This window comes from Terrapene carolina, unplaced genomic scaffold (genome assembly GCF_002925995.2).
Source record: "Terrapene carolina triunguis isolate 2854851 unplaced genomic scaffold, T_m_triunguis-2.0 Scaffold22, whole genome shotgun sequence".
Taxonomy (NCBI): domain Eukaryota; kingdom Metazoa; phylum Chordata; order Testudines; family Emydidae; genus Terrapene; species Terrapene triunguis.
In genome coordinates, this window is record NW_020664373.1 from 12091784 (window position 1) to 12103948 (window position 12165).

At 41.6% G+C, this 12165-nt stretch overlaps 1 protein-coding gene across 3 annotated transcripts in view; it reads left to right on the forward strand.

Moving 5' to 3' along the window:
* LOC113406094 (cyclin-dependent kinase-like 5) overlaps positions 1–12165 on the forward strand; it is a 116473-nt gene that overhangs the window by 42464 nt on the left and 61844 nt on the right. For all 3 annotated transcript variants that reach the window (XM_029910855.1, XM_029910857.1, XM_026648701.2), the window contains 4 exons: positions 2124–2169; positions 4626–4762; positions 8984–9104; positions 10522–10581. In XM_029910855.1, coding sequence (XP_029766715.1) covers positions 2124–2169; positions 4626–4762; positions 8984–9104; positions 10522–10581 — 364 coding nt within the window. The remainder of the gene's footprint in view (positions 1–2123; positions 2170–4625; positions 4763–8983; positions 9105–10521; positions 10582–12165) is intronic.

A 12165-nucleotide genomic window follows, 5' to 3' on the forward strand; every position in this document is an offset into this window, starting at 1 on the left:
TCTGCCCGGCTCCATGCAGCTCCCGGGAAGCGGCGACATGTCCCTCCGACTCCTCGGTGGAGGGCCGACCACAGGAGCTCTGCGCGCTGTCCCCATCCTGAGCGCTGGCTCCACAGCTCCCAGTGGCTGGGAACCGTGGCCAACGGGAGCTGTAGAGGTGGCATCTGCGGGCGGGGGAAGTGCACAGCAGAGCCCCCCTGGCCAGCCTTCTGCCTAGGAGCTGGACGGACATGTCGCCGCTTCCCAGGAGCCGCTTGAGGTAAGCACTGCCCACAGCCTGCACTTCTGACCCCCTCCCACACGCCAGTCTTGAGCCCCCTTCTGCACTCAAACTCCTTTTCAGATCCCACACCCAACTCTCCCTCCACTGCCTCAGCCCGGAGCCCCCTCGTGCACCCCAATTCCCTGCCCCAGCCCAGAGGGCCCCCCCCGCTGCACCACAGAGCCCACACCTCCAGCCGGAGCCCTCACTCCCTCTTGCACCCCAATCCCCACCCCAGCACGGAACTCTTCCTGCACCTTGAACCCCTCATTTCTGGCCACACCCTCAAGCTCTTACCCCCAGCTGGAGCCCTCACCCCTCCCGCATGCCACCCCCCTGCCCCAGCCCAGTGAAAATGAGCAAGTGAGTGAGGGTGGGGGAGAGCGAGCAATGGAGGGAGAGGGGATGGAGTGAGCAGGGGTAGGGCCTCGGAGAAGGGGCGGGGCAGGGGTGGGGCAAAGGTGTTCAGTTTTCTGCCGTTAGAAAGTTGGCAACCCTATGCTTCGAACAAGCATAAAGGCAGAGTGCCCTGAACAGCTGGCTGAGTATTTTAATGTTTCCACTCTAACAGCTCTAAAATAAATATGCCACGCCTTTTTTATTGGCTATTGCTAATATTAATGACTTTCATAAGGATCTCAAAGGACCTGAGTCAATTCCCACTGAAATAAATGGTAGTCTTCCAACATGCTTTTATAGACGGATAAAGTTTTCATTCAGGATCACATATTGTGGACATTTGGTGACATTGAAGGACAGAGAGCAGATGCTCCTACATTCTGCTTTAATAATTAGTTGTTCGTGTGTTTTCACATTTGTAGATATAACAAGTATGAACAAGTTCCAAAATGATTTAACTGTTTTGCTGCTGGCCCCTAATTCAGCCTCTCTACGCTGACAGACCTCAGGATTATGTGAAGTGCTGTTACTTCTCTAAAATATTGGCATTTTAAAAAGAGATGTACCTCCTACATTTGGTAGCATAGGGACTTTCTTGTAGCATGTTGCAGCATCCTATACAGACAAATACATGAGACAGCAAGTAAATCTTTCTTTTATATTCATATGTGCCCTATGTGAATAGGCTGTATGTTTGTTTTGGAGGGTATGGGATGCTCTAGTAGAAATAAACTAGAGATGCTCAGGAGTAAAATGGATACAATGTGGTGATGATCAGTTTAGATGAGAATCCTTCCTGGGTGCAGAGGCAGGACTAGATTACTCAAGAGGCTCTTTCAAGCTGTGTTACCTGTAGTTCTGAGGTAAGCACACAGGCCAACATTTTCAAAAGTGACTAGTGATTTGGGGTGATTAGTTTTGGCTGCCCAACTTGAGGTACCTTAACTCTCTCACAAACTGGAGGTACCAAAAACCTCTCTCACCTTCCAGGTGTTTCAAGTTGGGGACCCAAAAGCACTAATCAGTCTTGCAAAACTTGGCCATCAGCTAATATTTTTAAATTTTGATGCACAAATATAGGTACCAAAATCCATATTTTGATGACCTAAATAAGTGGCCTGACTTTCAGAGCAGCGGAGCAATGGGAGCTGCAGGGGCTCACTCCTTTGAAAACAAGGCCATTCATTTTATGTATCTGAATATGCATATTTTTGGTGTCTAACTTAAGAGTTTCATGTTTCGGTGTCTAATCATTGCATATTTGCTGAACATGCTTGTATATTGCAGTTGGCCTAATCATTTAGATTTTTACTAGATTCTGTATTCACTCTTTTTTGCTTTTGTGTGCCTTTTGCAAATGTAAAATGAAAACACTGTATTTAATCTGGATATTTTGTTTGATCCAAGTGCTCAGATAAAAATCTTGCCTTTCTCATCTCCTGTTTTGTTTTTTGTTTTATAGGAGACACATGAAATTGTGGCCATCAAGAAATTCAAAGACAGTGAAGGTAATTGCTTCCTCTGTGATCGTTTGTGTAAATAAACATGTTACGGATACTTGATGAAAATACAAGACCTCACATATGAGAGATGACTTAAAAATGACAGCCTCAGTGATGGTGTGTTAGCTGTACTAGTGTCCTGTGCTTTGATACATTAGCTCCTGTGTGAAGGCTAGACTGTGCCCTTGAACTAGGTAGCCACACAAAGGAATAAACTCCACCTCCCCATCCCCACCTTCCTCTCCTGTGCAGCCATATTAGCATTTCCTGGATTATGGCACCAGGCAGAGTGGCAAGAGTAGGGACTGGGGTGTGTACAGGATAAGGAAATGAACAGAGCAAAGGCTCCACCCCCTACTGTCCATGCACTGACCGTCAGAGCTGGCCAGGCACAAGCAGAGGAATAAGCCAAGTGTGAAGTGACTTTCTTCCTCACTGTAGATCAAAGGGGTAGCAGTTGAGAAATTTTTACCCAAAGAGGCATAATTCCTTCCTGGGATGTTGCAGCTATGTCTGACCACTTATGTTGTGTTGGCTTAATGGCTCATTATAACCTTCATTATAAAGCTCAAAAATGCCACCCATTAGATTTTGGTAAATATTTCATCTATGCAGTTTGCCATGGGATGTGGCCAATGAAGATGCAATTGGTTGTCACGGATGTATCAGGGAAGTTAAATTTACCTCTGTCACTTCATCCAGTGCAAACTCTGACCAACACCAAGATGCCTGGATAATGTATTCAGCAAATCTTTTAGCTTTGTCATACACACGTCCTGTTTTATACCTGAAGCAGAAAATACTGGCTGAAATGAATTGTGATTATCCCTATCAAACAAATCACAATATTTCGGAATAGTTTTTCAGAACTGGAGCTGGCTGTTGAAGAGAGAACCCTGTTGTAGAAAACAACCGTCTCTGAGCTCTCCACGGGATGCTTATTCTGCCCAGATTTCAGGAACTAGAATCATAGACTGTCCGGGTTGGAAGGGACCTCCGGAGGTCAATCTAGTCCAACCCCCTGCTCAAAGCAGGACCAATCCCCAGACAGATTTTTGCCCCAGATCCCTAAATGGCCCCTTCAAGGATTGAATTCACAACCCTGGGTTTAGCAGGCCAGTGCTCAAACCACTGAGCTATCCCTCCTCCCCATTGAGTGACTTATAGAACGCATGATTATCTTTTTCTTTTTCTTTCTTTCTTTCTTTCTTTCTTTCTTTCTTTTTCTTTCTTTTTGTCAGTAAATGTCACAAATCAACATAAATTTCACCATACATATAAATCAATAAAAACCAAAAAAGCTTTAAACCAAACATCAATATAATCCACTGGAAAAAAAACTGAATGTTGTCAAGCCTAACAGTATGGAAGACAATGGCTGACTGGCTTGCTTTATTTATTTATTATTTTAGTTAACATTTATACTGCATTATTGCCCAGAGGACAGCCAGGTCAAAGCCCCATTGTGCTAACTTATAGTAAATGACAGTCCCTGTCTTAAAGAGCTTAGACTCTAAATGAAGTCATCTAAGATTGAAATCCTAGACTCCGTAGAACAACCGGTTCAATTCTTTACTACATCAACTTTAGCCCTTCCGCCTTCTGAGATGGATGAATTGAGTATCTGTATCATTAAACACTATATTGAAAGTCTTTTGTGTGAAATGTTTAGAACAGAAATTCTGTATGCTCTGCTCTGTTTTCCTCCCCATGGCTGGTAGAGATCTATGGTACTTTTCAGAGTGGTATGGGTTTGTCCTTAAATTGTTGGCCAAAAATAGCCCTTTATCCCCACTGGGGTGGGGTGAGGGATATCCAGGGGCGGCTCCAGGCACCAGCGCAGCAAGCACATGCCTGGGGCGGCAAGCCGCAGCGGGCGGCCTGCCAGTCGCTGTGAGGGCGGCAGCCTGGCTGCGTTCGGCAGCATGCCTGCGGGAGGTCCGCTGGTCCCGCGGCTTCGGCGGCAATTCGGTGGCAGGGACGCTGAAGGCCCGGCACCGGCGGACCTCCCGCAGGCATGCTGCCGAAAGCCGCCTGACAGCTGTGCTTGGGGCGGCAAAAAACATAAAGCTGCCCCTGGGGATATCAAGTTTACACATGATTGTACAATATTTTCCCTCTTCTGATGCAGAGCCAGCCAAGCAGCAGAGGGAGCCCAAGTTAAATCCTAAACCTTCATAAGTGGTATCAGAGAGAGAGAAGTGTGCAGTGATTATTCTTTGAATGTTTAAAACTAGAGTGCTTGAAGTCCATTATAATAGTTGTATATGTGGACTGGCAGATATAGTTATATTTAGTACCCAAATCACTTAAATAGCTTACAGTTTTTTAGATTGCTTTTTACTGTGAGTGTCCACTGAATTTTGTACATTAGTGTACAGATTGTTAACCTTGATTACTAAGGTTATTGTTGCTTAGTACTAAGTTTTGTTTTACCACACTTACCATTGTTTATATTCTAGAAAATGAAGAAGTCAAAGAAACCACTTTACGAGAGCTTAAAATGCTTCGCACTTTGAAACAGGAAAACATAGTGGAGCTGAAGGAAGCTTTCAGAAGAAGAGGAAAATTATATTTAGTGTTTGAATATGTGGAAAAAGTGAGTTGATCTTTTACATCTCTTTCAGGGCAAAATCATCAAGTAATTTATGAACAATAAATACAGGGATTTGAACTCTAAAAATGAAGCTATTTTAATCTAGGAATGGGAAACCAAGAAATGAAATAAAATCTAAACAGAATGTATATATCTTGTCCCTTCTTCTGCTACGAAAATTACACAAATGACATAAGTAATAATATTTACATAGTACAGTGAAGACACTAAATCAAACAAGCATTATTAGACTGGAATATGTGTCATTTGAGAAAGGGTTGTTTGTCTATTCTTTTGCCCAAAGGTCCATAAACCAGTTTAATTTGAAGGTTGAATGATTGTCAAGTGTTTACCTCAAGATTCCTTCTATAGTGTGTTTTCTGAAACAGGAACATAGATTGCTTGTCCTCATGTAACTGTTGGTTCTTTCTCTTTCTCCTCTTGTTGTTAAAAATAGGGTTGCTCTTTATTTTTTTTTTTTTTTTTTCCACATAGAAATCTAATCTTTGGAAGACAGTTTGAAATATTTGAAATGAACTAAATTGTAGGACCTCACAAAATCTCCTTATGGCTGACTGACTTAAATTCCTTCTATCCCTGACTGCATCAGAACCCATTACACCTTGATCTGCTTCTCAGGAGAGACAGCCCAGGACAGACTAGTTATCTGCTATTTCTGTAAGCCCGATAGGGCAAGAGTAGGCTGTAGCTCTGTATTCTAGACTCTGGTTTCTGTCTTTTCATTTGAAAAAAAAAAAAAACCACTTATTTTTGCTGGAACCTTCATCTGCCCTTGCTTTCTTTCCTAAAATCATATTTTTATGTCCTTCTGGTGCTGTGCTGTGGACCAGCTTGGAACTAGTCCTCCTCAGTTTAATCCCCCTATATATATATATATATATATAGTCCTTCCTGCCCGTATTTGTAGCTAACAAGGTGTGCAGTGCTTCCTGTATGAGTATTCATGAGACTCCTAACCATTACCTGCTTGCCTTATCTGAGATTATAAAATGATCATGTGATGTGATCTGAAACATCTAGGGTGAGGTGACACTAAGTCTATATTGCATATTCTGGTTCTTTGTCCATAAGTTTTGTGATGCACTACCTGACAATCAGTTAATTCCTACTGCATTAGTTCCTCTCTAGCCTTAATGTCTGGATTCTAAAGTTCCTGCTTTAATTAACCTGTGCTCGCTATGATCAGTGCAGTCTTCTGTAAGTTAACCGTATGTGTGTATAAAAATATGGATATGGACAATGCTGTATATTTAGTTATATTTGTAGTTATTCACTTTATATAGTTTTTATTAATGCTGACATTGCTAAAACTACTATACCAAAAGTACAGAAGAAAAAGATGAATATTTCAACTGTCTTTTAATAATCACATATTTTGAATTATTAATAAATATCAAGAGAATACAGTAGGTTTCACATGTTTCTATTATTCATTTTCTTCCTGTGTTAGGAAGGAAATGTATTTTTGTGACCCAACATTACTTTTTATTAACGTAAAATTTTATAATCATGAGGGTAGCTGCTATGTATAATTTTTGCTTGATATCATTGCTGTTGTAATTATCATCTCTATTTTCAATTACACTTAGCAGTTTATAAATGATTCTTGCTTTCAGAATGTGTTAAATGAATTCCACAGACCCTTACAGATATTCTTCAGGGCCATGATAAATGTGTAGACATTCTTATATTTTAAGTGAGGCAGAGGGAGAAGAATTGAAGAAAACGTTTTACAGTTAGCCAATTTCTGTTTAGCCTCTCTGCTGGTTGATGAGCACATTTTGTCCTTTAAAGAGTATTATCTCTGCAATACTAAAATCCAGATTACACTAATCCAAATTAACTAGTCTTCTTTTTCCATCATCTCCTTAGCTGATGTTGTCAATAAGCATATAGGATTATGCTTCACTGACTTGATACTGCTATTCTTGTTCAGATTAGAACACTAAGGAATTTACTGTCCTATTTGTCCAGGTTTTTACAGTACCTCCTAGTGAACAGTACTCTTGTCTAAATCCATTAGAGTGTCTTAATAGACATATCTGTAATCATTTGTCCATGTTGTAGATATGGATTTAACAAAACCCATACCCCATATCTTAAATTACTAAATCTATCAATAGATTGAAAAGCATTCAGGTGCCTTTGGAATACTACCACATTTAAAAAAAATACTTTGATTTTAGTGTATGCTTTGTATTTTGTATACATACGTTAAGACAGCTTCCAAAAATAACCTCAAAACTAGATTGTAGAGTAGAAGATAATGTGCACCAAAGGTGAAGTGAAATGCTTTTTTAAATGTTAAAATCTGTGTAAATTCCCAAATCAATAACTGTATACTTTGTGGAAAACAAAATATCCAAAAATGTTTTTTCCATTTTCCAGCACAGGGATCAGAATTTTCTGTTTCCCTTGCAAGCACCATAAGCAGTGATTAACTATTGGTATATGTTCAAGTAATGGTACTTCAGGCTTTTGAGGCTGATGTTTTCATATCCCTCTTCCTACCTTAATGAAACTGTACTCTAGAGAGCAGCTGCTGCCTACCACCCATTCAAATGGGATTTAGCGTAGACTAATCTCTATTGTACATTTCTGCACACAAAGTTGATTGGGAGGTAGCAGGCCTTTGCCAATATAATTGAAATCTCAGACCTTAGCTGCACAAGGGTTTTGTACCAATATAACTATTTTGGTTAGGGGGTCTGATTTTTTTCCCCCCCTACTGAAATAGTTAAATTGGTACAACCATTTAGTGTGGACTAGGGTTACCATCCGTCCGGGTTTCCCCGGACATGTCCGGCTTTTTCAGCCTTAAATGGCCGTCCGGGAGGGATTTCTAATGAAGTAGAAATGTCCGGGGTTTCCCCTCCTGCGGAGTGCGGCGCGGCTGATTAGATGCCTGGCCTGATTGAAAGCCGCTCGCAGCCCCTAGGGCCTCTAGCAGCCAGAGTCCCTCCCCCTCCCCCGCTCCCTCCTCCCCCACAGAGCAGCGCGGAAGTGTTTAGTCCACGTGAAGCCTGCATTTCTCCCTCTGCGGGTGAGCGGGGAGAGCAGGTCAGGTGGCGGCGGCGGGGGGGTGGTGTAGAGGCTGCAGGGGGCGGTGCAGAGGCTGCAGGGTGAGTGGGGAGCAGGGGGCACAGAGGCTGCAGGGGCGGGGGGGTGCAGAGGCTGCAGGGCGAGTGGGGAGCAGGGAGCACAGAGGCTGCAGGGCAGGGGGGTGCAGAGGCTGCAGGGCGAGTGGGGAGCAGGGGGCACAGAGGCTGCAGGGGCGGGGGGGTGCAGAGGCTGCAGGGTGAGGAGGAGCAGGGCAGGCAAGCAAGGGCATAGGGGCTGCGGGGCGAGTGGGGAGCAGGGAAGCACTTAGCAACCCCCAACCAAGATCAGAGCGGGAGGGAGAAGGGGGAATGCGGGGTGCTCAGAGGAGGGGGCAGAGTTGGGGCAGGGACTTTGGGGAAGGGGTTGGAATGGGGGCGGAGAAGGGGTGGGGTTGGGGCGGGGCCGGGGGCAGGGAAGGGGCGGAGTTGGGGCAGGGCCGGGGGCGGGACCGGGGCCCCGTGGAGTGTCCTCTTTTTTAAATGTTTGAATATGGTAACCCTAGTGTGGACACAGTTATGTCAGTGTAAATGTAAATTCTGTAAATGTGCCTTATACTGCTACAGTTTATTTTCCCTTCCCTATGGGAATAGGTAGCTATATGGGTATAGTTAAAGCAGTGTAATTTTGTGTGTAGACAAGGCCTTAGTATGTGAAACTGGTACAGCTGGCTGAAAAGTTTAGGAAGCACTGGCATAAACTATTGCAGGGTATTTAGTAAAATGCTCTGCTTTAGAGAAATGTTCATGTTGTCACACCATGCAGGGGAATTCTGTTCTAAGCAATTATTTGTAAATAAAATGAGCTCATACTGAATATTTTTTAGCAGTTTAAATCTATAAGTCTGCTAATTATTTCGGGGTTTAAGCAGTTATATTTTAACAAGAGCCTTTTAGTTTACCTTTACAGAAGATGGTATTCACTACTAGATTTTTGTCTAGAATGAAAGCCGGCTATATATGGCTAGATTATGGCCCTTGGATATTAAACTGCTGGTTTGCGGAGCTAGATTTACTGGCATAGTTATGGTACTTTAGTATGTTAGAATCATATTATGGGTCAAGCTACTTTTAGCAATTAATATCTATATTTTAAACATTTTAGAATATGCTTGAATTGCTAGAAGAAATGCCAAATGGAGTTCCACCTGAAAAAGTAAAAAGCTATATCTACCAATTAATCAAAGCGATTCACTGGTGTCATAAGAATGACATTGTTCATAGAGGTAAGTGTATATAGCTTTTCACATGGAAATGAACCCCTTGTAGTAATTTTCTTTTTTATAGGGAAAAGCACTACAGCTTGTAAATATTATCATAAATGTGTTTGGATTTACTTTAAACAAAAAGTTTCTGTTAAAACAAACCATATTTAAGTGGGTATAGAAAAATTATTTCAATTTAGCTAAGCCCTGAAGTCATCTTAAATGACTTCAGATACTACCATATTACCAGGGGTGGCTCCAGGCACCAGCACATCAAGCGTGTGCCTGGGGTGGCAAGCCGCAGTCAGGCTGCCTTCGGAGGCATGCCTGCAGGAGGTCCGCCGGTCCCGCGGTTTCAGCGGCAATTTGGCGGCTGGTACGCCGAAGGCGCGGGACCTGACTGCCGTGCTTGGCGCGGCAAAATACATAGAGCCGCGCCTGCATATAACTACCTATGCAGACAGACTTCTCTTCAAACAAGACTGCTAAAGTTTCTCCCTAGAAGCCACCAAAAGCATGGGATCCTTAAGACTACTTTAAAATATTGTTCATCAATATAATAGGCTGCTGTCTCCTGGGTATCATTAGAGACAAAATTGTACCATTTGCATAAGGAGACAAAATTACAATGGAGACCTTGCCAAAGGAAAAGGAATTATGAAAATGTTTATTAAGACTCACATTTTCCCCTCTTGCTCTTTACCCTTTATTATTTGTGTAACACATACTGTAAGGTGTGACTTTATCTAATTTTATTATGTTCTTACTTTATAAAGCCGTGTTTTCCAGTGTGGTTCCACAAGGTGTTTTTTTTTTTTTTCCCCCAATGGATGATTTCAATATGTAATGGAATACAAATAGAGAACAAAATGACTTACAAATGAAATTAAACAAAATACAGGGGAGAGAGCTTTTCTCAAGTACATTGTAAAAATGTAACTACTGTATACAGGTTGCATGTACTCAATAGGTACTATACAAAATGTATCTGAGTAAACAATACGTTTATGAAACTAGAGCAAAAATATTTCTAGAAGACAAACACAATGAGCCCCAGAAGGTAATTTTAAGTGTACAAATATTGAGCTTATATATCCTACATTTTGCTAATAAACTGGGTAATTAAATGACATTTCCACATGCACAAGTTGATTTTGTGCCCTTGCTTAAGTGCAAGTGCAGATTTACTCTTCCCATGTTTCTTCTGAGAAATTTTTAAAAAGAAACCACAATACAGAAGCTATGAATTCTACATCTTTAGAAAAGTACAGGATTGTTTGAAAATTAGTTCTACAGATTACAAGTACTTTCTACTATGGTCTATTTTTGTTATCACTGTCTGAATAACTGTAATTCTCTTACAATTAAATAAGTTGAAAATTAAAAATGGACGTTAGGAACTCTTACTTTTTTTTTTTCTCTTACTCTGATATTTCAGATATCAAACCAGAAAATCTCTTAATAAGCCACTGTGATGTTCTGAAGCTGTGTGACTTTGGTAAGTTGCTTACTTTTTATTTTTTGAAAGAAGCACTTTTTACCTTAAAAATTCCACATTGTTTATCTACAAGTTCTCCAGCATGTGTATTTTGAGCACATTTTAGCGGTCAGTATTCATTATGTTCATATTTCTGGGTAGCACATTAATTTGTAAAGATCTCCTAACCTTTGATTTGGACCGGTTGTTAAGTATGTTTTTAAATACACTCATTCTATAAATAAAATATGGTTCCCAAAGATTGGTTGACATATTCCTATAATATTCATTTTCTTTTCAACTATTGGCAGAGATTTCCTTATGTGCAGTTCAGAAGATGACTCAAGTATGAGGCATGCTTAACTGTGTGGACCTATTTGGCCTACACATCAGTAATTTTTCATTACTCTTTGTTGTATCATAAATAATTTAGTATGTTGAATAAGTATTAGTTTACTGTATATAAATGTTTTTTGTGGACTGCCTGACATACATGAAATAGTACACCATATTACAAGATTCTACACATGTCTTTAGGCTTGAAAGAAGAAAAAGTATGATATTGTATTTGAGAAACCATATGCGATCATATAATTAAAGACTGCACTGTAATACATGTGCCCAGGAGACAGACTTATGGTCATGTGCAACTTTAAGTATGGCATTTCCTGACTTGTGAGTGCTTAATTATGCCTCTTTAGGCTCTAATTCTGCAAAGCCTTAAGTACTTGAGCAACTTTACACACGTGAGTAGTCTCTATTGAGCCCCAGTCAAGATCAGGCCTCGTTTTGCTGGGTGCTTTATTACCACAGAGTAAAACACTGTTATGTCCATAACGAGTTTACAATTTCGTTAACCCAGTCAAATGAAAACCAATTTTACAGGAGTACTCGAGGGCATTCCTTGGTGAGGGCTATTTCCATGCCAGTTGCCAATCAAACCTCTTTAATTTTGGCCAAGAGGAGGAGCTGTTCAGAAAACAAAACTGCAAAAAAACCCACAAACCATTTTTGCTTAAACATGCTTTCACAGGCAGCAAGTTTCTTTTTAAAGGGAGATGTGTCCTAGCCTTATTTATGACACACAGCTTGCCTCCCCAAGTTGAGAAAATGAATGTTAATGATCTGGAGGATGGCGTGGATTGCACTCTCGGCAAGTTTGCAGATGACACTAAACTGGGAGGAGTGGTAGATACGCTGGAGGGTAGGGACAGGATACAGAGGGACCTAGACAAATTAGAGGATTGGGCCAAAAGAAACCTGATGAGGTTCAACAAGGACAAGTGCAGAGTCCTGCACCTAGGACGGAAGAATCCCGTGCACTGTTACAGACTAGGGACCGAATGGCTAGGAAGCAGTTCTGCAGAAAAGGACCTAGGGGTTAGAGTGGACGAGAAGCTGGATATGAGTCAACAGTGTGCCCTTGTTGCCAAGAAGGCTAACGGCATTTTGGGCTGTATAAGTAGGGGCACTGCCAGCAGATTGAGGGACGTGATCATTCCCCTCTATTCGACATTGGTGAGGCCTTATCTGGAGTACTGTGTCCAGTTTTGGGCCCCACACTACAAGAAGGATGTGGAAAAATTGGAAAGAGTCCAACAGAGG